Here is a 27,821-nt window from a genome sequence, read left to right on the forward strand (position 1 = left end):
TGTGTATTTTTATGATGGAAACAATCTCTTCTCATCAAACAATCCGTTCTACGAATCGTATACAACGAATAGTGATGAGAAGAGAGTGTGCTATTGGAATGGAGCATATCAGCACACAGAAAAGAAGGATTGGCTGAAGGAGGGGATGAAAGATCGGTATGTTGGGGTGAGTGGGAATGACACGAGCAATCTGTGTGGGATGAGTGAGGCAGCGCCTTGCAAGACCGTGGGGCATGCAGTGGGGTCGAGCATGGCACAGCTGAGCTCGACAATCACAGTGCTGGGTGGGAGGCATGTGAGCGAAGGGACAACAATCAGTGTTGGGGAAAAGAAGATAATGATAATTGAGGAAAATGAGAAAAAGAAGATGGAGATGCAAATGAAAGGCAAATATTTTCAGGTATTATTATTTTTGGGAAATTTTGCTGAGAAGAGAATAAAGAACAAATCAGCCAACTTTTTTCCTTCAACCCAAATAAGCAGTTCGATTTGCCAACGTCACTTCTTTTTTAAAAAAAAAACAAATGGAACTTTCTCAACTTAATATTTTGCATCGCATAAAAACACAGAGGATCTTCGTCGACTGCTCTTTTAAAAAAAAAAAAAATATTGATTCATTTCATTTTTCCCCAGCATTATCGCCAAGAGAGAATAACAAAGAGAGGAGGAGGCAGAGAAAACATGTGACGAGCTTTGGCAGATGCCCTTCAATGGTCTGGACAACGAACCTCGGCGTTTTGCCATCGCTGAATTGTCTGTTATCTGGGGGCAGCTGTTTAGCGTATCCCGCTGCTATTTATTTTATTTTTTTCACTTTATTGGTGTGCTGCTTGCTTCGCATTCTGCTTTGTTCTGCAGAAACAGAAAAGTGAATCATTTGCTGGTTTTTGTTTTTATTTAACTAGTTTTTATTAAAACGAATTTGAGATAACTTGCATTTATCTCATGTGTCAATCGACTTTTGGTAATACATTTTTATTTTCAACTATTTCTATTTTATAAAAAATATAAATAATAAATAAATAAATAAATAAATAAATAAATAAACATTTATCACTCGCTGGCCTTGTTTTGTTCTTGGTGCAACGCACTCTTCACATATTTTTATGAAATGTCTGTTGCACAACAAACACAGGAAAATTGTTAAAAATTTTGATAATTAGTTTTCTCCAAAATTCTTCAACAAAGCGTGTGTGCCAAATGTTCTGATTATTGCAAGAAATGTCAAGCCCAAGCGATTTTTATTTTCCATTGAATCGAGGACACACTTTTATGATCATTTAATACAAGATTTATCTGATCATTACAACAAACCCATTAAACATGTGTTACAGATAAACAATTTTTTGTCACGTCCGTCAGTAATTGAAAATCCATGTCAGTACTGGTTTTTTTTTTAAAAAATATTCATTTTGACTGATTTTCAGAATTTTCTTCATATAAATCAATTTTTATTAATTAATTCATTTTATTTTATTCTTCAAACTTCACTTTGTTTCATAAATAAAATTAAAATTTCTTCCCTGCCAGATACCGACTCCATTTACAGTCACTGACGGTCCGATGATCAAAAATTCCAAATTTGACTTTTTGTCAATATCCTTTTTAAAAAACGTATTTTTATCCTTCGCTTATTTGAATTAATATTTAATAACATTTTAATTTAAAATTATTGTCTTCATAATTGAGGTTCTGACATGAAAATTATCTCGCAGTCCGTCAGGAAACCAATTTTGTCTGTCAATTGTCACAAAGAAACACATGTTAAAAACCCATATTCCACAAAATGATTCCAGTTTCATAACAGTTGATAATTTCGGGGAAAAAAGATTGATGAGAATTCTGAAAAATTAGAGTTCGAATAGCATTTGGTTTTCTTTCGTTCAGCCCGCCTTTAGGTCAAGATATTTTTTTTAACAAAATAAAATTTTCTGATGCACACCGAATGTTCAACAATAATGAATGAATCAATTTGCAACTTCCTATATATTGGTGGTTATTTTTGAAAACATGTCTCATTTTTTTTGAAAAATTCCTTTTGTAAAATTTTCAAATATAGAAAAATTTTCATATTTAAATCAAAGTTCTGTTTTCACTGACCAGATTTCATGAGAATGAATATAGTATCATCATCAAGAATTTGTTTCCATCACAGATAAATCTGGTCAGTGAAAACAGAACTTTGATTTAAATATGAAAATTTTTCTATATTTGAAAATTTTACAAAAGGAATTTTTCAAAAAAAATGAGACATGTTTTCAAAAATAACCACCAATATATAGGAAGTTGCAAATTGATTCATTCATTATTGTTGAACATTCGGTGTGCATCAGAAAATTTTATTTTGTTAAAAAAAATATCTTGACCTAAAGGCGGGCTGAACGAAAGAAAACCAAATGCTATTCGAACTCTAATTTTTCAGAATTCTCATCAATCTTTTTTCCCCGAAATTATCAACTGTTATGAAACTGGAATCATTTTGTGGAATATGGGTTTTTAACATGTGTTTCTTTGTGACAATTGACAGACAAAATTGGTTTCCTGACGGACTGCGAGATAATTTTCATGTCAGAACCTCAATTATGAAGACAATAATTTTAAATTAAAATGTTATTAAATATTAATTCAAATAAGCGAAGGATAAAAATACGTTTTTTAAAAAGGATATTGACAAAAAGTCAAATTTGGAATTTTTGATCATCGGACCGTCAGTGACTGTAAATGGAGTCGGTATCTGGCAGGGAAGAAATTTTAATTTTATTTATGAAACAAAGTGAAGTTTGAAGAATAAAATAAAATGAATTAATTAATAAAAATTGATTTATATGAAGAAAATTCTGAAAATCAGTCAAAATGAATATTTTTTAAAAAAAAAACCAGTACTGACATGGATTTTCAATTACTGACGGACGTGACAAAAAATTGTTTATCTGTAACACATGTTTAATGGGTTTGTTGTAATGATCAGATAAATCTTGTATTAAATGATCATAAAAGTGTGTCCTCGATTCAATGGAAAATAAAAATCGCTTGGGCTTGACATTTCTTGCAATAATCAGAACATTTGGCACACACGCTTTGTTGAAGAATTTTGGAGAAAACTAATTATCAAAATTTTTAACAATTTTCCTGTGTTTGTTGTGCAACAGACATTTCATAAAAATATGTGAAGAGTGCGTTGCACCAAGAACAAAACAAGGCCAGCGAGTGATAAATGTTTATTTATTTATTTATTTATTTATTTATTTATTATTTATATTTTTTATAAAATAGAAATAGTTGAAAATAAAAATGTATTACCAAAAGTCGATTGACACATGAGATAAATGCAAGTTATCTCAAATTCGTTTTAATAAAAACTAGTTAAATAAAAACAAAAACCAGCAAATGATTCACTTTTCTGTTTCTGCAGAACAAAGCAGAATGCGAAGCAAGCAGCACACCAATAAAGTGAAAAAAATAAAATAAATAGCAGCGGGATACGCTAAACAGCTGCCCCCAGATAACAGACAATTCAGCGATGGCAAAACGCCGAGGTTCGTTGTCCAGACCATTGAAGGGCATCTGCCAAAGCTCGTCACATGTTTTCTCTGCCTCCTCCTCTCTTTGTTATTCTCTCTTGGCGATAATGCTGGGGAAAAATGAAATGAATCAATATTTTTTTTTTTTTTAAAAGAGCAGTCGACGAAGATCCTCTGTGTTTTTATGCGATGCAAAATATTAAGTTGAGAAAGTTCCATTTGTTTTTTTTTTAAAAAAGAAGTGACGTTGGCAAATCGAACTGCTTATTTGGGTTGAAGGAAAAAAAGTTGGCTGATTTGTTCTTTATTCTCTTCTCAGCAAAATTTCCCAAAAATAATAATACCTGAAAATATTTGCCTTTCATTTGCATCTCCATCTTCTTTTTCTCATTTTCCTCAATTATCATTATCTTCTTTTCCCCAACACTGATTGTTGTCCCTTCGCTCACATGCCTCCCACCCAGCACTGTGATTGTCGAGCTCAGCTGTGCCATGCTCGACCCCACTGCATGCCCCACGGTCTTGCAAGGCGCTGCCTCACTCATCCCACACAGATTGCTCGTGTCATTCCCACTCACCCCAACATACCGATCTTTCATCCCCTCCTTCAGCCAATCCTTCTTTTCTGTGTGCTGATATGCTCCATTCCAATAGCACACTCTCTTCTCATCACTATTCGTTGTATACGATTCGTAGAACGGATTGTTTGATGAGAAGAGATTGTTTCCATCATAAAAATACACATCGTGGCCATATGGAGTGGAATTACTGCATCTGCAATCGTGGAAGAAGAAGAAATAGCAATAAAGGTTGTTGCTAGGAGCTATTTGTTGGTTTGGATTAAAGCGCAATCCGCCGCCATATGACACTGCTGAGCACGAAATAAATTGGACACTCCTCATTTTGAATGCAACCGGAACGCCATAACAATACATCCCTCCGCCATGTGAACCTGTAAGAGAGCACAAAGTGAATGAGCACTCAAACACACAAGCGCTCTCTCCTTTCCCACTTTCTGCTCCAATGCAGGAAGATCCAGAAACCTGAAAAGATTCGAGATAAAGGCCTCCTCCGTCATTTTTCGCAGTGCATTTCTGGAATTCGCAGCCACTTATAACAACGCATGTTGAAATCGAACAAGCATATAACCCTCCTCCATAATGACTTTGAGCAGTACATGCATTGAATGAGTTGTTCTCAATCTTGACTGAATTGATTAAATAGCACATTATTCCTCCTCCTCGACTGTATGCGGTACAGTCATTAAAAGAACAAAATTTCACTGAAAGCGTTCCAGATCCCAGATTATACATGTTAATCGCACCTCCACTCGATATTCCATCTGTATAAGAATTACTTGTCCCAGTGGTTTTTGACCCATTCCACACACACCAAGTGAACGAATTCGCCCCATTGTCTGCTATTTGCTGTCTCCCTGGTTTCGATGGATTCCCCTCACTCCCATTGACTGCAACATTCTGTGATCGATAGCACCTGGCAAATGAGGTGTTCGAGGCAGCCAAGGAAGATGAAGGGCTGTTGAGCGAGGGGACAATACCCCCATCATACACATCCCACACTGATGAAAATGAGCACCCACTCATCAGAAATGCTCTTTGACCCAGCCCTTCAGCAAGATGTGATATTTTTGGTGGATTTGTGGAGATGTTGAAGAAGGTCAGTCGGGTGAGTGTCACAAGGTGTGTCAGGGGAGGCGCCAGAAACGGGGCTGAAGACACACAAAAAGATGAGAAATCCAACCCACTCACCAAAAATCTTTATCATCATCTTCCTTTTTTCCTCAAGTCATATTTCCCATTCATTTCCTTCTTTCAGTCCTTCTTCAAATATACCTCAAAACATTCACTTAAAATTCTTTTTATTTCTCTTCTTCTTTCGTTTTCAATAAAATCATCTTTTTCAATCGAACTTCCAAAAAAAATATCTTCTTCTTCTCAATTTTTTGCCAAATTTCTTCTTTTGTCATTTCATTTATTTTTCTGCTCTCTCTTTTTGCTTTTAACATGATTCACCAGATACGCCTTCCAAAAGCATCAAAGGCCTCCTCCCTCTATTCGCTTCAATTTTTGCGGCTGCTCATTCTTCCATGCACCCCTCCAAATATTATCTCCCGATTTCTTAAAGGCGCCAGATGTGCACTCTTTCCATATTCCTTGTTCATTCGTCGACATTGAGCACTCTTGCAAAAATCCTAATTTCAACAACAATAATAATCAATGATGAAATTAAAAATAATCATAATAATAAGCAAACATATATCTTTTATGATGATCATTCTTCTCAAACTTTCTTCTCCTCCAAATATTTCTCCGTTTTGCCAACAAAACCCATCTGCCCTTTCTTCGCTTCCCTTCTGCTTCCTCAAAAAATATCAGCCAAAGCCCAACTTCTTGTTCTGCTTCCACTCAAATAACTCAGCCAGCTCCATTCTTTTAAAAAAACTAGCAATGAAAAATATTTCATCCAAAGACTCATTCCTATCCCTTGTCGCTGTATCGATTTCTTCTTCTTTCCATTTCTCCAAAAACAACATCAACACCCCTCCGCCACACATCCTCCATCTCTTCCACTTCATTCCCCAACATCCTTTTCCCAATCAAAAATATAAATACCTCCAATATTTTGCCTCTCTTTGGTGCAAAACACCCCCTCATGGTCAGCCCTTCACCTCGCTCCATCCTTGTCGCGAATCCATCCCCACACCCCCAATGCAAAGTGTTGCGCCTGACATTCCTTCTTCCCGTCTTCCTTCACCTCAGCTTCCATCCCTTGCCCCGAAAATGAGAGGCGCGTCCAAACTGTTCACAAAATAAATTATATAAAAATATGAAAAATTTTTCTTTCATTTTTCTTCTTCTTCAACCCCACTTCCCTCTCTTATCAAACGAACATCCACAAATGCTCTTCCTCTTGCTCCACCTCGTTCGCCTCCTCCCTCTCTCTGCATTTGAAAATAAAAAAATACATCTCTTTTCCATTTCTTCTCCATATCTCTCCAACTCTTGTCCTCCCTTCCAATAAATATATTCCATTCACTCCACTCATCTTCGGCCCTTCTTGTTTTCCCTCTTATCTCACCTCCTCCACATCAAATTCCTTTTCTCCAACAATAAACACGGTCTAAACACCTTCCCAATGACAAAAATCGAAAAAATAACCCCTCCCAACCTCATCCCAATCCGTCTCCCACCCATCCATTTTGCCTCTCAAATCTCGCAAAAACACCTCTTTCCAACAAAAAATATCATTTTGTCGTTTCTTTCCCCTCCAAAACCCTGCCTCCTCCAAAAACTCAACTCCATCGCTCCACGCCATAAATCCATCCTGTTGTAATCGCGTTGTCTTCATATGCCCATTCAATCACAATGCATCAAGTTGTGCTCTTTTTCTTTTGTGGCTCCAATTCGTTATGGAAAATGATCAAGCAGTGGCAAATGCTCAAGAAATATCTACAGAATGAAAATTTCATGTGACCAAAAATGCAGCTAGGCTAAATGAAATATTTCTAGTGATGAAAAAGCAGCAGCAATAACAACTCTTTTTTTATTGATGGAAGATGAAATTGTTCATATTGATTGTTGGATGGCTGTGGAGCGACAATATTTTCGATGTGAATGTGAAATTTTTAATGTGTGTATTTTTTATTGTTCTGTTGATTGTGAAGATATTTCCATCCGTATCCTCTCCAAAGTCGTGATTCAGACAAATTATATAAAATGGACGATTTATTCTTTGCAGAATGGGAAAAGCAAGTCAGACATTTCCTTACAAGCATGTTAGAGCCTGAATGTATTTTATCATAAGTATTTATGCAACTTTTTTTGGACAACATGCGCGATGGATAGAAATTCGATGAAGAATGAATTTTGATGGAGCAGAAATCATCGGGATTGGAAGATGCCAAAGCTAAAAAGGAAGAACAGCCAATCTCTATGAAAAGGGAACGTTTTTTAATGAGGGTGGGATATTTTCAGAAAAATTTTGTTGGGGTGATTGGGGCAAATAACTGAAACAGGAGATTGAAATCAGTTGCCTCAGAGCAAGGCGCCTTTCTTGGGGAGGGAATGGAAAGGCATTGCTTTTATGGACCGAGGAGAGGGGTAGAATGGCACTTGATTGCTTGGGTTGAGAGCCAAAAATGCGAGAAAATCAGGCAGTTTGGCGTGATGCAAGCAGATGATGGAAATGATAGGCAAAATGGATTTAATTTATTTGGCCTTTGTCTCTAGCATTGTGTCATCGAAGGATTTGCAGCTGGAGCAGAGAACGAGGTTTTTTTTTGAAGCTATCTTCGACAGAAAATATCCGACGATTAAACTCGACATAACATCGTCTTCATTGTCTTCTTCGACTTTTTCGTCTCTTCTCCCCCTTCTTCTTCAGCCTCATTGTTTTCATCGCCAACATCACCATCATGTTTCCATATACACCTCCAAATGATATAAAGTTATATGTATTTTCCCCTCATTTTTGATTATCACCTTCATCACCTTCTTCTTCATCCTCTTCACTTTCTTTATCTGCTTTTCCCTCTTCGACTTTTTCGGCTTAGCCTTCTTCTTCTTCTTCGACTTTTTCGTCATGTTTTTCTTTCCACGACCTAAGCACATGAAATAATTTTATTTCCTTCTTTATCATTGTCTTCATCACCTTCATCACCTTCCTTTTCTTCCTTTTCTTCTTCGCCTCCACCACCTTCTGCAAGTGTTTCTTCTTCATCGAAATAAACTAATTTTTATTTTTCTTTGTCATTTTCATCAATTTCATATTCATCAATTTCATCTTCTTCTTATATTTCTGCGACTTCTTCTGCGACTTCTTCTTCGAATTCTTTTTTGTTAATGTTGTTGTCAGATATTCATTTTGCATGTATTTTTAGCGCAGACAGGGCAGTGTCGTTTTCTGTTTCCGAAGGCAAAGGCGGGGCAGCCACTCAGAGACAGCCGCTGATGTTCCTATTTCAATCTTTATCAATTAATTTCAGCCAGCCTGCCACAAATGTTGTGATTGCGATTATTCGCTCTGCATCAGATCAACTCACCGAAAAATAGATTTTTACCCGTCGACATCGCACAATTCGTTTTCAAGTTCTTTTTTGAAAGGTTTGGGTTCATTTCACAATTCTCCATAATCTTTCCCTCTTCCTCATCTTCCCCATCTTCTCCCTCTTCGCCCACTTCATCACTTTCTTCACCCACTTCATCACCTTCATCATCTTCTTCACCTTCATCATCTTCTTCTATTTTTCAGCTTCTTCTATTATGCTGTCGACATTGTCTTCTGGATTGCCACTCAACAGCCATGCTCTTCAGCATTCTGGTGCAAGTTCGTCTTTAATGCTGTCGATGCAGAGTGCGTTCCAGAGCAACATGAGCACCCTGGTTTGTGCTGGCTGCAGCATTTGGTGTGTGTTGGGGCGATGCCACCAGGATTTGGATGCCTTGCCAGCTGGGGACTTGTCTCTGCTGCTCCTCAGCATCGCAAGGTGTGCTTTCATTCCTCCACTCTTTTATTTCCTTCGATGGTTGTGGTTGAGCCATTTGTGTGTGTGCTGCTTGTCTGTCTGTCTGTATGTCTGTCTGTTTGTGTGTGTGTGTGTGTGTGTGTATACAAGCACAGGCACTTTGGATGAGCCGATCCAGCTGAACGCATCTTTGTCGGAATCTTCTTTTGCAGTTTGCAGTTTGCAGTTTGGCTTGAGGGTGAAGGGCGAACGGTGAAGGGTGAAAGGCTTGGGAGCATGCAATTGGCTGTTTGGGATCATGTTGAATGCCCTGCCGATTTGGCGCCAAGCAGAATGGTCAGAAAATGCTTTGTGACAATTTTCATGGCTGATGGCATTTTCTTTTGGCGTTGCTTTCTGTTGCATCTGGGGAGCCACTTTAAAGGAGAATGTTCGGCACGCGGGAGTTGGGGCATTTGTGTGAGGTTTTGAAGGCAATATTTTTTTTTCGATGTTTTTTTTTTCATTTTTATATTTTATTGTTTTTATGTTTAGAGCATGCGGACAGGAAGGATAAGGGGGAGGCAAAGAAAGAGGGAAGAAAAGGAAGAATTGCTCGACAGTTGAGGCAGTATGAGGAGAGGATGTTATTTATCATCATTTTCTTCTCGATATCGGTCTTTGCTGCCTTCTTCGCCTTGGTTGCCACGAGGGGTTTTCTCCTCTGGTGCGATTTGTTCGAGTGTTATTGGAGAGGAACAGGCGATGGACTCCTGCAGGGGATGGCAATTGGGTGTGGCGAGTGGGGGCCGCAAAAGGGCTGAAGGGCACTTTGATTCGATTTTTTTATTTTTTGGGGGGGCATTTTGTTGGGGGTTTGCACTCTGAAGTTGGGGAAGTGTGTTTTTTGCGGCTTTGGTGGGGAAGAGATTGGAGATTGCTTTTGCTGAGTGATTTATTATTATTATTATTATTATTATTATTATTATTTAATCTTCTATTTTCTATTTTCTATTTTTTATTATTGGAGGTGAGGTTTGTGGAAGTGAATGATTGGAGCATGCCTCTTGATATTTGTTTGTGTATATAATTATATACGCATTTATTAATTTTCTCTTTAATTTTCTTGTTTATTAATTTATTTATTTGGCTGATGATTTATATGTTGATTTGCATGTTTGTTTGTTTGCTTGGTGGGCATTCTGCAAGAAATGGGAGGAGGAAACAGGAGGCGGAAATGGGGGTTGTGGTGGTTGCAAGCTTTTTGAGCGCTGGGCAGGGGCAAGAAAGGGATGGAGGTGAAGAGGGAACGCTGAATGAGCAATGGAGAAGGAGGGAAAGCAGAAGGGGATTCCCAGGAAAATGATGAAGATGCGCCGACAGATGCTGCGAGGCGTTGCCGCGGCAGGAAGAGGAGCGAAGAGGGAAAAGGAGGAATGGGTCATGTGAGAGAGCGATGGAAAGGAGGAGCTTTGGAAGGATGGCAGCAAAGGAATGGAGGAGCTGCGAAGCACTCGGACTTAATCCCGAAGAGACAAAACAGGCGATGCCACCACGTTCGTTGATGCGTTTATCATCATCGCCATCGTATTTTTCCTTTTTTTTTCTTCTTCGTTTTCTTCTTCTTCTTCTTCTTCTTTGGTTTGTTTTCAAAAAATTCAGCTGCAGCAGACGCCGTACAGCCATTGAGCCATAACAAAGAAGATAAGAACGATGATTCTGCACTTTTCGATCAGGAGCAGGAAAACGTAGAAATGCACTCGTTATCTGTTTTTTTTTTCCAGCAGAAAAATTATGTTCAAGCCTCTGCAGCTGCGGTTGAAGTTTAGCCAAATTGCGAGCAAACGGAACGAAAGGACTTTTTATTTGATGAAGCTTTGGGAGAAGAAGGGCGAAAAAGGGGGAGTGCATTGATGGTTTTGGATGGGTCGAAGAAGAGATGGAATGTTTTTGAATTTGGAGAGAGGAAATATGGCATGGAATGGGGATGTGAATTCGAAAGAATGGGATGAAGAGATGAAGAGATGAGGAGATGAGGAGATGAATCAAGAGAAAAGGAATATAAAGAGGAGATGGATGAAAGGGAAGGGGTTTTAGATGAAAATTTTGGAGAAATGAATTTTATCAGGATAAAATTCAAAATTTTGGGGAAAGTTTGAAAAAGAAGATGAGGACATCCCCCAGAATATTTATTAAAAGGATAATCTTTGAGAATGGAGATAATAGCACACTTTGTTTTTGTTGGAGACGATAGAAGCAATGAGGAGGACAATGAATGCAGCGATTCTTTGACCAAAGAAGTAGAGATTGACGAGCAATAAAGGCATAAATCTTATTTTCTTTTTGTGTGTGCGTGTTTTTATTTGGCAGAGTTTTTCCTTTGATTTTATTATTATTATTATTATTTCACTTGCTTAGACAAAAGTGTTTTTGCAGGCATTTTCCAAAAGTAGCGAAGAAAAGCAGAATAACATCAGACGATAGAAAGTGAAGGACAATGAGCGGATTCAACCTGGGAAAGAGCTTTATAGGATCATAGTTATAAAAAGGCATTGACAGCGAAGGTCTGTTATATTTTTTTTATGAGATTCATTACATATGCAGCAGAAAGAGACAAGAAAAGGGTTGAAGAATAATTTGAGTTACTGAGGAATATTCGATTGAGAGGGATTGGGAGTGAATGAGAGGATGGGGCAGACGAGGAGTGAGAGAGAAGGTGGAGGAGGAAGAGGAGGATGGGGAAGAGGAAGCGGAAGAGGTGAAGGAGGAAAGAGAGGAGGACAAGGAGGAGGTGGAGGAAGAAGAGGTGGAGAAGGAAGAGGAAAAGGAAAAGAAGAAGGAAGTGAAGGAGGAGGAAGTGTATTGGTGAGTGAGTCGGATTTCTCATCTTTTTGTGTGTCTTCAGCCCCGTTTCTGGCGCCTCCCCTGACACACCTTGTGACACTCACTCAGCTGACCTTCTTCAACATCTCCACAAATTTACCGAAAACAACACAACTGGCTGAAGAGTTGGGTCAAACATCATTTCTGATGAGTGGGTGCGCATTTTCATCGGTGTGGGATGTTTATGATGGGGGCATTGTCCCCTCACTGAACAGCCCCTCATCATCCTTGTCTGCCTCAAATACCTCATTTGTCAGGTGCTATCGATCACAGAATGTTGAAGTCAATGGGAGTGAGGGGAATCCATTGAAACCTGCGAGACAGCAGATTACAGAAAATGAGGCGAATTCATTCACCTGGTGTGTGTGGAATGGGTCAAATACAACTGGAACAACTAATTCTTATACAGATAGGGCTTCGAATGGAGGGGCGATTAACATGTATGGTTTGTCATCAGGAACACTTTCAGTGAAATTTTGTTCTTTTAATGATTGCTATGCCCATTGGAATGGAGGAGGAATTATGTGTCATACAATTAATTCAATCAAGATTGAGAACAATTCGTTCAATGCATGTACAGCAAAAAATAATGTAGGAGGGGGGATGTATGCTTATTCGATTTCAACATGTGTCAGGATCAGTGGGTGCGAATTCCAGAAATGCAAAGCGAGTGGCTCAGGAGGAGGCCTTTATCTTGCATCTTTTCAGGTTTCTGGATCTTCATGTATTGGAACAGAAAATGGCAAAGGGGAAAGTGCTTGTGTGTTTGAGTGTTTCTTCACTTCGTGCTCGCTTACAGGTTCAAGTGGCGGAGGGTTGTGTTGTGTTACTGTTCCGGCTGCATTCAAAATGAGAAGCCTCCAATTTATTTCGTGCAACGCAACATCAACTGGCGGAGGATTGTATTTTAATCCAAACCAACAAACACCTCCAAGCAACAACATTTATTGCTATTTCTTCTTCTTCCACGATTGCAGTTGCAACGCTTCCACTCCGTATGGCCACGATGTGTATTTTCAAGACAATTACAATCTCTTTTCGTCATACAACCCGTTCTACGAATCGTACACAACGAATAACAATGATAAGAGAGTGTGCTATTATTATAATGGTTATCAGCATACAGAAAAGAAGGAATGGTTGAAGGAAGGGATGAAGGATCGGTATGTTGGGGTGAGTGGGAATGACGCAAACAATCTGTGTGGGATGAGTGAGGCAGCGCCTTGCAAGACCGTGGGGCATGCAGTGGAGTCGAGCATGGCGCAGCTGAGCTCGACAATCACGTTGCTGGGTGGGAAGCATGTGAGCGAAGGGGAGACGATCAGTGTTGGGGAAAAGAAGATTTCAGTTGTTGGGAGAGGGAAGACAGTGAGTGTGATTGGGACGAATTCTCTTTCGACCTCTTCGACAACACTGTTTAGCATATCTTCTGGCCAACTGGAGGTGGGGCATGTGGGGATCGATCACAACTCGATGAGAAGTCCATCGCCGAGTGTGTTTGTGGTGTCTGTGGGGAGTGGGGCTCTTTCGCTGGAGGATGTTTTGATCGACTCTTCGACGCCAGGAGGGAGTGGAATGACGAAGTGTGTGTTTGAAGTGGCGCTGAGGCAGCTGAAGACGATTGATGTGGAGATTGAAAACATGAAAGTGAGCCAACTTCTGATTATCGATCCATATTTTATTGGATTTGCATTGGGAGAAAATTATTTATTGTTTATTTTATTTTGAGTTCATGGCACACTGACTGAAGAGAGAGTGAAAATAATTGAAATTCTGAGATTAACTTTTTTATTATCTTTTTTGTTGAAATGACAAGCAATAAAGAGTTATTTTTTGTTGAGAGTGCATTTTCTTTACGGAAACGATTATTTTTTTTATGAATATGATATGTTGATATAAATTTTGTGGATGCATATAAAAACGGAATAAATGAAAAACCCACCAAAATCAATGACAAAATTGTTAATTATGAATGAATACAAATCTCATTTTTTTTTTTTTACAATATACCAAAAATGATTCTTTTATTGAGCGTTATGTTCCAAAAATTGTTCGACGTCAAGAACATTGCAACAAAAATCGAAAAAGTTATTATTATTAAGAAAACAGAATTTATCAACAGTTATGATATATCAGACACTTCAGATTGTGAAAAGTGTAAGATTGTTAAAGATTTATAAATGATCTGCTTTTGTTTTCTGATGATTGTGAATCATGAACACCACAGATAATCTTGTTTCAATGAGTGTTTTATTGTGAAGTGATTGAATATATTCAAACTCTGAAAAACATATTATTTTCATTCATTTTTTGAAAAGAATAAATTTGAGATAAGTGAAGAAATTGTGTCAAATTGTTTATAGTGAACTGTATATTTTTTTTTTCAAAATATTGTTCAAATGGAAATTTGTTCACAAATGGGTGATTGTTTTTGAAATCATAGAAAAGATCTGGGAGTTAATTATTTCCATTATTCACTTTTCAATGAAGTTATTTGTATTGAATTGAAATTGACACAAACAATGGTGATGAACAATAAATGTGATGTTATCTCCTTTCAGAGAGTTGATAAATGTCATTTTCCAAAAATCATTAAAAATCTGAATTGATTGACAGAACGTGTCTGATCTCTGAAAATTATTTAATTTGAGGTTATTCTATTTTTTGAGATCAGACACGTTCTGTCAATCAATTCAGATTTTTAATGATTTTTGGAAAATGACATTTATCAACTCTCTGAAAGGAGATAACATCACATTTATTGTTCATCACCATTGTTTGTGTCAATTTCAATTCAATACAAATAACTTCATTGAAAAGTGAATAATGGAAATAATTAACTCCCAGATCTTTTCTATGATTTCAAAAACAATCACCCATTTGTGAACAAATTTCCATTTGAACAATATTTTGAAAAAAAAAATATACAGTTCACTATAAACAATTTGACACAATTTCTTCACTTATCTCAAATTTATTCTTTTCAAAAAATGAATGAAAATAATATGTTTTTCAGAGTTTGAATAATATTCAATAACTTCACAATAATTTACTCATTGAAACAAAATTATCTGTGGTGTTCATGATTCACAATCATCAGAAAACAGAAGCAGCTCATTTAAAAATCTTTAACAATTTTATTATCATCGCAACCAAAAGTGACTGATAAATCAGGATTATTGATAAATTCTGTTTTCTTAATAATAATAATTTTTTTGATTTTTGTTGCAATGTTCTTGACGTCGGACAATTTTTGGAACATAATGCTCGAAAAAAATATCATTTTTTGGAATATTTTCTTCAAAAAATCAGATATTTGAATTCATTCATAATTTATGGTTAAATCATTGTTTTTTAGTTGTATTTTTTCATTTATTCCGCTTTTACATGCCTCTATTAAATATTTATCAACAAATCATTTTCATAAAAAAATATTTATTTTCTGCCGTTAAACACATGCACTCTCAATGCAAAATAACTCTTTATCGCTTGTCATTTCAACAAAAAAGATAATAAAAAAGTTAATCTCAGAATTTCTATTTTTTTTCTCTCTCTTCAGTCAGTGTGTTGTGCAGTCAAAACAAAGCAAACAATAACCAATTTTCTGCTAATACTGATCCTGTTGATGATGGTTTGGCAAATAGTGGTTGACTCATTTTCATGTTTTCTATCTCCACATCAATCGTCTTCAGCTGATTCAGCGCAACATCTAACACAGATGACGAGATTCCACTCCCTCCTGATGTGGAAGAATTAATCACCACATCCTCCAGCAAAAGAGTCCCGCTCCTCAGTGACACCACAAACACACTCGGCGATGGACTTCTCATCGAGTTGTGGTCGATCCCAACATGCCCCACCTCCAGTTGGCCAGAAGATATGCTGAACAGTGTTGACGAAGAGGTCGAAAGCGCACTTGTTCCAATCACACTCACTGCCTTCCCTCTCCCCAAAACAGAAATCTTCTTATCCCCAACACTGATTGTCTTCTCTTCGCTCACATGCCTCCCACCCAGCAACGTGATTGTCGAGCTCATCTGCGCCATGCTCGACCCCACTGCATGCCCCACTGTCTTGCACGGCGCAGACTCACTCATCCCACACAGATTGCTCGAATCATTCCCACCCACCCCAACATATCTATCTTTCATCCCCTCCTTCAACCATTCCTTCTTTTCTGTATGCAGATATGTCCAACTGCCTGAATAATATCTATGGCACACTCTCGTATCATTTGTATTCGTTGTATACGATTCATAGAACGGATTGTTCGATGAGAAGAGATTGTAATAATCTTCCAAATACACATCGTGGCCATATGGAGTGGAAGTGGTTGTGCATCTGCAATCGTGGAAGAAGAAGAAATAGCAATATTGATTGTAACTTGGGGCTGTTGATTGATATGGCCTGAAATCCAATCCTCCGCCATATGAATATGCCGAGCACGAAATAAATTGGAGGCTCCTCATCTTGGATGCAGCCGGAACATTTTGACAAAACATCCCTCCGCCACAATTACTTGTAAGCGAGCACGAAGTGAAAAAACATTCAAACACACAAGCACTCTCTCCTTTCCCATTTTCTGTTCCAATACAGCCAGAACTAGAAACCTGAAAAGTATATAGAAAAAGTCCTCCTCCATTACTATATGCCTTACAGTTCTGGAACTCGCACCCACTGATCCTGACACATGACGAAATTGATAGAGCATATATCCCTCCTCCAGCACTATTTTTTGCAGTACATGCATTGAACGAATTGTTCTCGATCTTGATGGAATTTATTGAAACGCAAAAAATTCCTCCACCATAAGCATATGCATAACAATCATTGAACGAACAAAATTTCACTGAAAGTGTCCCAGCTGCCAGATTATACATATTAATGGCCCCTCCACTTGATATTCCATCTGTAACTGAATTGCTTGTCCCTGTTGTATTTGACCCATTCCACACACACCAAGTGAACGAATTTGCCCCATTGTCTGTCTGATTCTGTCTCGCTTGTTTCGATGGATTCCCTTCACTCCCGCTGACTGCAACATTCTGAGACCGATAGCACCTGACAAACGAGGTGTTCGAGACAGCCAAAGACGATGAAGGGCTGTTGAGCGAGGGGACAATGCCCCCATCATACACATCCCACACTGATGAAAATGAGCATCCACTCATCAGAAACACTCTTTGGCTCAGCCCTTCACCCAGATGTGTTGTTTTCTGTGGATTTGTCGAGATGTTGAAGAAGGTCAGCTGCGTGAGAGATACAAGGGGTGTCAAGGGAGGCGCCAGAAACGGGGCTGATGAAACACAAAAAGATGAGAAATCCGACTCACTCACCAATACACTCCCTTCTTCTTCACTTTCTTCTTCTTTTCCTTTTCCTCTTCCTTCTCCACCTCTTCTTCCTCCACCTCCTCCTTGTCCTCCTCTCTCTCCTCCTTCACCTCTTCCGCTTCCTCTTCCCCATCCTCCTCTTCCTCCTCCACCTTCTCTCTCGCTCCTCGTCTGCCCCATCCTCTCATTCTCTCCCAATCCCTCTCAATAAAATATTTCTTATAACCCCAAATTATTCTACATCCATTTTCTTGTCTCTTTCTGATGCTCATAAAAGGAATCTTATAAATGATGTAAAAGAACCTTCGCTGTCAATGCCTTTTTATAATGATGATCCAATAAAGCTCTTTCCCAAGCTGATCTCTCCGATCCCACTTCACTTTCTGTCGTTTGATGTAATTTCACTCCCTTGAAGTTTTACGAAAACGCCAGCAAAAACAATTTTGTTCAAACAAATAAAAAGAAAAAATAATAAATCATATTAAAAATAGGTCAAATAATATCACCAATAAAAATGTCATACCTTTGTTTTCCTTTTCTCTTGCCAACTTTTCTCAAAGAATCATCGCATTCCTTGTCTCCTCATCGTTTTCATTATCTCCAACAAAAACAAAACACATTGCACCTCCATCCATAAAGATGTTCCTTTTGGTACTGTCCTTGAGGATATTCCCTTCTCCTTTTTTGAATAATTCTTTGTTGAACTGACTTTCCTCTATTTTTCTCCAAAATCTCTTTTCTCTTTCTTCTTCTTCATGCCCTCCCTCATTTCATATTACCATTTCATTTCCTTCTTTTGGCTCTTCTTCGAATGTTCCAAAAAATTCATTCTTCTAATTCCTCTTCTTTCCTTTCTTCTTTCCTTATTTCCCTTTTATCATTCATTTTCAATCACTTTTCTTTTAAATATCTTCTTTTTCTTCTAAGTTTTTTGTCAATTTTTTTCTTCTGCCGCATCATCAACATTTGTTTCCCTCGTTTTTGCTTCTAACATGATTCACCAGATACGCCTTCCAAAACCATCAAAGACCTCCTCCTCTATTCGCTTCAATTTTTGCTCCTTCCCATTCCACCAAACACTCTCCAATTATTATCTCCAGGTTTCTTAAAGGCGCCAAATATGCTTTTCCCCCATATTCCATGTTCATTCATCGACATCGAACACTCGTTAAAAAAAATCCTAGTTTCATAATATATATATATATATATATATGATAAAATACAGTAATAAAAAAGCAAACCTATGACTTTTATACGAATAATCTTTGCAAACTTTCTTCTCCTCCAAATATCGTTCCTTTCTACCAACAAAACCCATCTGTCCCTTCTTCGTTTCCTTTCTGCCCTCAAAAATCGTTTATTTACAATCCTTGGTCCTGCTTCCACTCAAATAACTCAGCCAGCTCCATTCTTTTAAAAAAACTAGCAATGAAGAAGATTTCATCAGAAGAGCCCCTTTCCATCCCTTTCTTCTGCATCACCTTCTTCTTCTCCACATTTCTCCAAAAACAACATCAACACCCCTCCGCCACACATCCTCCATCTCTTCCACTTCATTCCCCAACATCCTTTTCCCAATCAAAAATATAAATACCTCCAATATTTTGCCTCTCTTTGGTGCAAGACACCCTTTCGTGGTCAGCCCCTCATCTTCCTCTGTCTCCATACCCCCAATGCAAAGTGCTGCGCCTGACGTTCCTTCTTCCTGTCTTCCTCCACCTCGGCCTCCATCCCTTGCCCTGCAAATGAGAGGCGCGTCCAAACGGTTCACAAAATAAATTATATAAGAATATGAAAAAAATTTTTCTTCACTTTTTTTTCTTCAACCCCACTTCTCTTTCTTATCAAACATACATCAGCAAAAATTCTCCCTCTTGCTCCGCTTCATATGAACCCTCCTCTTCCTGCATTTGAAAAAAAAACATTTTCTCCCCATTTCTTCTCCATATCTCTCCATCTCTCATCTTCCCCTCCAATAAATATATTCCATTCACTCCACCCATCTTCCACCCCTCTGTTCCTCCTCTTCCTTTTCCCTCCAACAAATTCCATTTCTCCAACAAATAACACGACCTCCACACCTTCCAACTCACAAAAATCGAAAAAACAACCCCTCCAAACCTCATCCCAATCCATCCCCCGCACATCCATTTTGCCTCTTAAATCTCATAAAAACACCTCTTTCTCCCCCAAAAAATCATCCTTTTATCGTTCCATTCCCCCTCCAAAACCATGTTTATTCTCAATGCATAAATCCATCACCCCATTCCATAAATCTATCCTGTTGCAATCGCGTTGTCTTCATATGCCCATTTAGCCACGGTGCATCGAGTTGTGCTCCTTTTCTTTTGTGGCTCCAATCTGTTATGGAAAATGATCAAGAAATGTCAAATGCTCAAGAACTGCCAGCGGAATGAGAAGTCAAGATGCAAACATTCCGGCTGGAATAAATGAAATATTTCTAGTGATGAAAAAGCAGCAGCAACAGCAACTCTTTTTTTTTATTGGAAGCTGGAGTTGTTCGTTTAGATTGATGGAATGCTGTCAAGCCACGATATTTTCAATGTGAATGTGAAATTTTTAATGTGTGTATTTTTTATTGTTCTGTTGATTGTGAAGATATTTCCATCCGTATCCTCTCCAAAGTCGTGATTCAGACAAATTATATAAAATGGACGATTTATTCTTTGCAGAATGGGAAAAGCAAGTCAGACATTTCCTTACAAGCATGTTAGAGCCTGAATGTATTTTATCATAAGTATTTATGCAACTTTTTTTGGACAACATGCGCGATGGATAGAAATTCGATGAAAAACGAATATTGATGGAGTGGATATTAACGGGGTTGGAAGATGTCCAAGGCTAAAAGGAACAATATCCAATTTCTATGAAAAGGGAGTTTTTTTAAAAGATGGGGTGACATTTACAAAAATATTTTGTTGGAAAGATTGGGGCAGATGACAGAAACAGGTACATTGGAGGCAGTTGGGACAGAGCAAGGTGCCTTTCTTGAGATGGAAAAGGCAAGACATTGATTTTACGCGCTGAGGAGAGGGGTAGAATGGCACTTGATTGCTTGGCTTGAGAGGCGAAAATGCGAGAAAATCAGGCAGTTTGGCGTGATGCAAGCAGCTTGGGGTAGATAACAAACAAAAATGGATTTAATTTATTTGACCCTTGCCTTTTGCATTGCGTCATTGAAGGATTTGCAGCTGGAGCAGAGAACGAGGTTGTTATGTTGAGGATATCTTCCAACAGAAAATATTGTTCATATGAAATTTCCATATGGTACGAAATATTTTGTCTTATGAATTTTGTTCCATTCTGCTCTTACAAATATTTTCCTCAATTTAAGAATTTTTCTGTATTTTTTTAACATGGTAATGAAAGACTTGTAATTATAAGGTTAGAGAAAAAGTTTGGAACAAATCGTTGTTTTTTTCATAAATGAAAAAATATTTCCCCATATTATCTCCGTTTTCAATCACGCCTTTATCATCATTTTATTTTTTTATTTATCTTTTTCTTCTTTGCTTTCTTCCTCATTTTTCTATTCTTCGTCTTCTATATTTTCAGGAAATAAATTGAATAAGCTTTTTCATTTAAGCAAACTTTAAACAAAGTTGATTTTTCATTTCATTTTATTTTTTTCGTATTGAAAAATGGAAAATGGATATTTCTTTAAAAGAACAAATTATTCAAAAATGCAAAATTTGATGCAAACGTTATATCACATTATTTTTTTTTAACAAATTCATTTGAAAACAAATGGGATAGAATTCTTTCATTTATGAAAATTTTTAAAATTTGTTCCAAACTTTTTCTGCTATCGTATAATAATAATTCTGATATTGCAATAAAAATATATAAGAATTAAAAAAAATAAAATAAAAACAAATTAGAGATCATTTAACAATAAGATTGGAATAAATATAACATTTTGACGAATGAAGAAATCACAACGGAGGCGGAGGAAACGGGTTTTTAAAGTGTTTTTCGTCTTTCTTTCTCAGTTTTCTCAGCAGGTTCATTTGCTGCTGGAGTGAAGGAAGAATTGGAAGAGGAAGAAGTGGTTCATCATCTGCCTTCTGTTGCCTTTCTGACACAAAAGGAAGGTCATTCAAATGCAAATCTGTTGGATTCTCTTTCAGAACAGGATCAAATAATTCATCAGAACTTGAAATTTCACGACAAAATTCTGAAGCAGGGAGTGTATTTGCCAAAGAAGACAAACAATTTCTCTTCTCAATTGGTTCATTTGGAAGAGAAAGCAAAGGAGGCAAGCGTGTGCTGCTTTCAGAGCTGAAAGAAGGTTCATTTTGACTGAAAACGGAGTTTGTGTTAATTTGATCGGGAAAGAAATTTGAGGGAAAAGAGGGGAATGGATGTTGAGAAGAGAAGGGAAGAGGGGAATGGATGGTGGAATTGGAGTTATTCAAGAATGGATGCATATCGCATTCATCAGAAGGGAAAGAAGAAGAAGAAGAAGAAGAAAGTGAGAGAGGAGAAGAAGAAGAAAATGAAGATGATGATGGTGGTGGCAATGAAGAAGAAGAAGAAAGAGAAGAAGAAGAAGAAGAAGAATTTGAAAAAGAAGAAAAAGAAGGCGGCGGAGGAGGCGGGGGCAAAACAAATGGAGTTGAATAGCCACATTGAAATTTTGGATTCTGAAGCAGAAGAGGGTTCTCTATATGCTCAGAAATAGCTGGGTTGCTCAGCATTGTTGGGTTGCACCATTTCTCTGTCTCTTCGTCACATTGACAATATTCCGTGAAAAACGTGCGTTTATTCTCTGCTAATAGCTTCGCCTTCTTCTCTTCTTCTTCTTCTTCTTCTTCTTCTTCTTCTTCTTCATTGATTCTGTCTTTCGTGGTTTGTTGTGCAAATCCTTTTGGAATAAAAACATTTGCTTCCATTTTGTCTGGTTTTGTCTGGTTTTTCTTTGCTTGATCATCTTTCTTACTGTTTTCTTCGAATTCTCTTTCTATTTTTATATCTTTTTGCCTCATTATTTCCAATTGCTTTTCCATTTCTTCAATAAAACTCACTTTCCCATCAAAATCTTCTTTTCTTTCATCGCTCCATTTTCTTGATTCTTCTGCTATCTTCCAAAATTCCTCGTTTGCTTTGTCTTTCTTCTTATTCTTATTCTTCTTCCTATTCTTTTTCTTCTTCTTTTCCTCTTTTTCTTCTTTTTCTTCTTTCTCTTTCTCTTTCATACAATCAAATTCTCTTCCTTCTTCATCTTCTTCTTCTTCTTCCTTTTCATCTTCACTTTCAAATCGCATTTCTTCAAAAAGCAATCCGTTCACCTTCAAAAGTCTTTCCATTTCTTCCTTCCTTTTCCTCTCTTGTTTCTTCCTCCTCTTCTTCTCTTTCTCTTCTTCTTTCTCCAGTTGCCTTATCATCTTTTCGATTTCTTTCTCATCTTCATCATCTTCATCTTCATCTTCCTCCTTCCTCTTCCTCCTCTCCTCCACCTCCCTCTTCCTCCTCCACACCTCCTCCCACCTTTCTTCTCTCCTCTTCTCCTTCTCCTCTCTCTCTCTATCTTCCCTCACCCACCTCCTCCTCATCTTCTCCTTCTCCACCACAATTCTGTCGCTTTCTGCATATCCATTCCTCTCCACCTCCACATCAACAGCCACTCGCCCTGCCTTCACTGAAGGTGGAACCCACCCCGCTGCCATCCACACAAGATCGTTGTCTTCTTCTTCTTCTTCTTCTATTTCTTCTTTCTCTTCGTCCTTTTCTTTTTCCTTCGCTTCTTCTTTGTCTTCTTCTTTTTGATATTCTTTCTCTTTCTCTTTCATTTTCTCTTTCTCTATTGCTTTTTCTTCACCTTCACTTTCACTTTCACTTTCATCCTCATTGAAAGAAATAGAATTCACCAAAGACTTTTCCATCTTCCTCCCAATTTTTTCTTCTCTCTTTGAAAAGTGTGAATAAGCTGATGAATAATCCAATTTCTTGTTTTTTAAACCCTCTCTGCTTTTTTTCCCTTTTTTGTAATTTTTCTCATATTTCTGTGCAAATTTCTCATTCCCTTGTATTTCCTGTGTGTCTGCCTCTTGTTTTTCTTTGGCGCTTTGCTTCAGCTTTTTCACTGCTTCCCGAAGATAGCCATATCCCAAACATTTCCTTTCTTTCTGTTCTTCCGTCTTTTCTGCTTCTTCCAATCTACGCGATCCTTCATCTTCCTTCCATTTTTCTTTAACAGTGCAACTTTCTTTTGTTGCAGCGACCTCATTTCGCAAGATAAGTGGAAAGAAATCGCTTCCTTTCTTTTTGAAGGAATCATTTTCTGTGTGAGTAACACTAAAACCATCACGCAAAAGTGACGCAGATGAAGATGTAAATGATGACGTGGGAATCCGGCTTGATTCAAAGGGCTTTATTATTTCGAAACTCCTTTTTTTCTCACTAGGTTCAATAATAATTTCATTGCTTGATTCACAAATATTACAATCCTCTTGCACCAAATTTCCAAATATTCGGAAAAAATTACCGCTTTGCTCTGTCACTGTTTCATATATTGAGTAGGCACCACTTTCAGAGTTAAGAACACTTTTTTCTGAAAAATATTCAGAATCTAAAATATTGTTTTTTTGAATCAATAAAATTAATATCATTTCAAAGGAGTTCAAAGCAAATTAGTTTAATTTTGAAACAATCAAATTTTATTTTTTATTTAAAATTTCGCTTTATATTGTCAAAGATCTAATAAAGAGTTTCAAACCTATTTGGTTTGCAAGCATCAAAGCAGGTGATTTCTAAAAACAACTTAATAATTCAAGTGTGCTGTTAAGTATCAATCCTTTTGAAATGCTTCTTCTAAGTGCTCAACAGTTGTCTTTGCAAAAACTTTTGACGCAGCTTTTCTTAAAAAAGAATTCATTTTCGAAAATTTTCCAAAAAATTTTTAAAAAAGTCATATTTATCAAGTTTAAAATCCAACATATTTAATAAAATTTGAATAAGAACCAACTTAAACAGTGCCTAAAGAATTTCTCTTTAAATAAAACTAAAAAACAGCAAATAATTTTCTTCGGGTATTATTATGGTTTAATAGACTACAATATGGTATTGATCAACATCGTTTGGTACTTGTTTAAAGATGTTTGCATTAGTCTTAGCTATCTTGTCAAACGCACTTTGCATTAATGTCAAAGATTGCGGAAATGGAAGAAACATTGTTCATCTTGATGCATTTTCAGTTAAGCCAGATCCAATTCAAAAGAAGCAAAATGTGACTTACAACGTCACTTACACATTCAAGCAACAATTGACTTCAGCAACGTGCCAGGCTGTTGTTAAGAAAGGAGCCATTCCGTTATTCCGAAAGACAATTAACATTTGCGAGAACATTCAATGCCCAATTGATGCAAAAACATACAACCAACATGGATCAATTGCACTTCCTTCAATTGTACCAACTGGCTCTTTCAATGCAGAAATTCACTGCAATGATGCCAACAAGAAAGAGATCATTTGCTTCTCTGGGAGCGTTACAATTAAATAAGGAAATTTTTCTTATTTATACTCTAAAAATCCCGAATTGCTCATTATTTTTATTTAACTTTTCCTTACAGCTTTTTAATTGATGTTGTTAATTTTTTTTTAATATTGTCACATAATTTTTCAAAACAGTCCTGAAAGTTGTGACGGAGTTGCTAAAATAAGAAATACAAAAAATTGAAAATTTTGTTTTTTAAATATTCACCAAAAATGATTAATTTAAGTGATTGAAAAAATAAAATAATTACTCTAAATTTTCACAAGAATGAACAGTTGAAAAATAAACAGAAACACAAGAATTTTTATCCATTTCAGAGGAACCAAGTGAAAAAATGTTATTTTTTCTTGAATACAACTTCAGAGATATCTGGAGTCGATGAAAGTGGTTTGTAATCTTCGTCAACTTTGAATCCCATCTCAATCCTCTCTTCCCTGCTTTCCCACACAGTTTCATGCTCGCTTCCCATCATCTGGCATGTGACGCAACAATAATGAGGTTGAAAAGAGCCACATCCACATATTTTGCAATGATGAGATGGATCAGGGCTATGTTGCTGATTATATTTAAAAAATAAGGAAGAAAGAAAAAAAAAAGCACATTTTTATAAACTGAAATAACAGAAAATATAAAGAATCAGACTTCGTGTGTGTGATTGCATTTGCATTTTGGTCTCCATTCAAGTACATTGAAATCTTTTCTTCTGGGAAGGTGCCAATCTCCAACCTCTTTATTGTCAAACAAATGAATTTTCAAAAGAATAAAAGAAATGCACATATCAATAGAAGCAAATAAACCGAATCAAATATAAATCAACAAAATAAAAAATGAGCAGCAATTACAAGTTGGTGGTAATTTCAAAATATTCAAAGTTTCATAATTTATACCTTCTGGTCTCATTGGAACAAATTCAAATCTTCTACATGTGCAATTCTTGCATCTTGTTGTTGGCCTTCTTTTGTCCAACGGATTAATTTCATGCTCATCCATTTTATGGCCGCAAAAGCATCTGCAACTCGGTCCAATACGTGCACAAAAATCCAGGAAATGAACGCTGTCGGCAGATGGATAATCCAGCGAAAATTCTGAATCGCTTTTAAACGAAGAATGAACGTCTCTCGGAGTTATAGCAGATGAAGGTTTTGGAAATGGGGTTGAAGATGTAATTTGAGTGGGTCCATCCATGCGCGATGAAAATGATTGATGATGTGATGTTTCCGCCTTTAGAGAGTCAGATGAAAAAATTGATGGTGCTGACCTTTCGGAAAATCTTCTTTCTCTTTCAGCTTCATCTTTAGCCCTCTGTACAGCTTTTTCGCATCTCCAAATTCCGTAAATTCCAGTTTTAATTGACCACTCAGCAGCTTCCATTTCACGATCCATCAAAAATCTTGCCCCTGGAGCGGGTCCGTATTGTTCAACAGCTTCACGAATTCCAATACTTCCTTTGGAGAAAAAGCTTTCAATTACCTAAAATTGAAAAGAGAATTGAATTTAATCAAACCAGGAGCTCGCATGTTCGATATTATCACTGGCTGTCCTCTTGAAGTTGCTTTTTTCGAAGACGAATGCACTACAGCCAAGTGCCCTCTTGAAATTCCAACTTTAGGCTTTGGGACCATTTTTTTCGGAAAGGACATAACAAATTACAAAATAATTTTTGTTCAATTTTTCAATATTTATAATGGTTAAAAATGTTGAGTTTTTTGTCAACTTCAAATGTGAAATATAATTGAAAAAAATATGGGGAAATATGTGGTGAATAGTTGTTTACATTTATCGTTCAATGAAATACTTGTTTTATTTAGAATAATATTGATTTTCAAAAAAATATTAGAAAAAACAAGTTGCAAGAAAATTATTCCGAGAAAAATAAATAATGTTTTAATTTTAATTTTATAAGGTCGCAAATGTTAATTTCAAAAATTCAATGAAATTTGAGATTTTTTTTATTTCTTCTTTCAATCATGCGAATAAATCAACAGATTGCGCATCAATTGTTGAACATCGCAAAAAACACAGAACTTGAACGTTTTCTCACAAACTGCATGCGGAATTATTCTTATGATTTTCATCCAACTTCACATTATTTATTTGCACTCTTTTGGTAAATCAGACTCTCATTTTCTTGTGAACAAAACACTGTTAAAAGTAATTTTTAAAATTTTAGAGTTATGAGATTTTGAGTTTTCCAGAGATTAAAACAATATTTTTTTTTCATGAACAAATGAAGATGTTTTGAAAGTTATGTTCGTCAAATTTATTTGTATTGATAAGATATGGTTTGCGGAAAATGAGTCAGATTTTTTTTTTTTCGAGAGGAGTTATCGAGAAATCGATCATGCCCGGAATTTTGTGCGCCGTCTGTAACCCTCTAACAAACTGATGTTTTGGAAAATTTCCAATAAGAGATGAAATACATTAGAGTCAAATTTTGGTAATCCGTTGTATAAATTCAAAAAAAAAAAGGTGGAAAGTTTCAATGGATATGAAGTTTTTACATTTTGAATTTATGGAAGAAAAATATTAATCAGTTGAAAATCAATTTAGTTAATTAAAACTATTAGAATATTGTTTATTTATCAATTTTATATTTGGAATAAAAAAGTGAAGTTATTAATGAAATAACTGTGTTTGTTGTTAAAAAGGAAATATCTTTTTCTTTTAAAATATAACATTTGTTTAAAAATCTTTAATAAATCATTCAAAATATAAATATTGAAGAGATGAATTCGATTGTCATAGAGACAAGAAATGTTCAAATATGAAACAATCTCTTAATGAGAATCTTCAGAAAGAAAAAAGATTATTTATGAAAATAACTATTTCAAATGCGTGAATTTGATGAATTACACATATTTTGGAAATTAGAGATGACAAAAGTTTGGATTTCTTGAACAATTGCTAAAATAGCAAAATAAATAAACTCTCAAAAAATTTTTTGCATTTTTAAAAATTCCAATATTTAGATAATATTTTTATCTCAACTCAGATAAAAATTACTGAATAAAATGAATAATCATTTTTGGAATCATAACTTTTGATTTTCATCATTTTCAAAATGCTGCAAAAAGTTTGAAATAGAATTTTTTTATTTGAAAAAT

The 27,821-nt window shown here is 36.5% G+C and overlaps 10 protein-coding genes across 10 annotated transcripts; 3 read left to right on the forward strand and 7 right to left on the reverse strand.

Annotated features, from left to right (window-relative positions):
* Positions 1-3,395: 3,395 nt before the first annotated feature.
* On the reverse strand, positions 3,396-4,834 carry MONOS_16638 (uncharacterized protein; the record flags this gene model as incomplete). Its single annotated transcript, XM_067869532.1, has 1 exon — positions 3,396-4,834. One exon carries the CDS (start codon positions 4,832-4,834, stop codon positions 3,752-3,754), a length of 1,083 nt encoding a protein of 360 aa, XP_067721782.1. The 3' UTR covers positions 3,396-3,751.
* A 1,185-nt stretch (positions 4,835-6,019) lies between these two features.
* MONOS_18076 (uncharacterized protein) lies at positions 6,020-6,489 on the reverse strand (the record flags this gene model as incomplete). The annotated part of the gene is made up of 3 exons (XM_067871058.1): positions 6,020-6,128; positions 6,211-6,340; positions 6,429-6,489. 3 exons carry the CDS (start codon positions 6,487-6,489, stop codon positions 6,020-6,022), a joined length of 300 nt encoding a protein of 99 aa, XP_067721783.1.
* A 2,314-nt stretch (positions 6,490-8,803) lies between these two features.
* Positions 8,804-9,562, forward strand: MONOS_15456 (uncharacterized protein; the record flags this gene model as incomplete). The annotated part of the gene is made up of 3 exons (XM_067868335.1): positions 8,804-9,027; positions 9,219-9,470; positions 9,541-9,562. 3 exons carry the CDS (start codon positions 8,804-8,806, stop codon positions 9,560-9,562), a joined length of 498 nt encoding a protein of 165 aa, XP_067721784.1.
* Positions 9,563-11,673: 2,111 nt separating this feature from the next.
* On the forward strand, positions 11,674-13,596 carry MONOS_15455 (uncharacterized protein; the record flags this gene model as incomplete). The annotated part of the gene is made up of 1 exon (XM_067868334.1): positions 11,674-13,596. The coding sequence occupies one exon, from the start codon at positions 11,674-11,676 to the stop codon at positions 13,594-13,596; it is 1,923 nt and encodes a 640-aa protein (XP_067721785.1).
* Positions 13,597-15,392: 1,796 nt separating this feature from the next.
* On the reverse strand, positions 15,393-17,381 carry MONOS_15454 (uncharacterized protein; the record flags this gene model as incomplete). The annotated part of the gene is made up of 1 exon (XM_067868333.1): positions 15,393-17,381. The coding sequence occupies one exon, from the start codon at positions 17,379-17,381 to the stop codon at positions 15,444-15,446; it is 1,938 nt and encodes a 645-aa protein (XP_067721786.1). The 3' UTR covers positions 15,393-15,443.
* Positions 17,382-18,248: 867 nt separating this feature from the next.
* On the reverse strand, positions 18,249-18,519 carry MONOS_15453 (uncharacterized protein; the record flags this gene model as incomplete). Its single annotated transcript, XM_067868332.1, has 2 exons — positions 18,249-18,381; positions 18,443-18,519. The coding sequence occupies 2 exons, from the start codon at positions 18,517-18,519 to the stop codon at positions 18,249-18,251; spliced, it is 210 nt and encodes a 69-aa protein (XP_067721787.1).
* A 159-nt stretch (positions 18,520-18,678) lies between these two features.
* MONOS_18077 (uncharacterized protein) lies at positions 18,679-19,352 on the reverse strand (the record flags this gene model as incomplete). Its single annotated transcript, XM_067871059.1, has 3 exons — positions 18,679-18,940; positions 19,056-19,105; positions 19,323-19,352. The coding sequence occupies 3 exons, from the start codon at positions 19,350-19,352 to the stop codon at positions 18,679-18,681; spliced, it is 342 nt and encodes a 113-aa protein (XP_067721788.1).
* A 1,482-nt stretch (positions 19,353-20,834) lies between these two features.
* MONOS_16095 (uncharacterized protein) lies at positions 20,835-24,261 on the reverse strand. The gene is made up of 3 exons (XM_067869007.1): positions 24,160-24,261; positions 23,941-24,082; positions 20,835-23,793 (listed from the first exon to the last, which is right to left on the reverse strand). Exons 2-3 carry the CDS (start codon positions 23,957-23,959, stop codon positions 21,158-21,160), a joined length of 2,655 nt encoding a protein of 884 aa, XP_067721789.1. The 5' UTR covers positions 23,960-24,082; positions 24,160-24,261; the 3' UTR covers positions 20,835-21,157.
* A 10-nt stretch (positions 24,262-24,271) lies between these two features.
* On the forward strand, positions 24,272-24,908 carry MONOS_16094 (putative ML domain). Its single transcript, XM_067869006.1, has one exon. The coding sequence runs from the start codon at positions 24,319-24,321 to the stop codon at positions 24,721-24,723; it is 405 nt and encodes a 134-aa protein (XP_067721790.1). The 5' UTR covers positions 24,272-24,318; the 3' UTR covers positions 24,724-24,908.
* MONOS_16093 (putative protein FAM221B like) lies at positions 24,897-26,357 on the reverse strand (the record flags this gene model as incomplete). Its single annotated transcript, XM_067869005.1, has 4 exons — positions 24,897-25,273; positions 25,360-25,445; positions 25,605-26,162; positions 26,222-26,357. The coding sequence occupies 4 exons, from the start codon at positions 26,355-26,357 to the stop codon at positions 25,055-25,057; spliced, it is 999 nt and encodes a 332-aa protein (XP_067721791.1). The 3' UTR covers positions 24,897-25,054.
* Between the last annotated feature and the right edge of the window lie 1,464 nt (positions 26,358-27,821).

This window comes from Monocercomonoides exilis (genome assembly GCF_001643675.1).
Source record: "Monocercomonoides exilis strain PA203 chromosome Unknown scaffold45-810774, whole genome shotgun sequence".
NCBI classification, from domain to species: Eukaryota; Preaxostyla; order Oxymonadida; family Polymastigidae; genus Monocercomonoides; species Monocercomonoides exilis.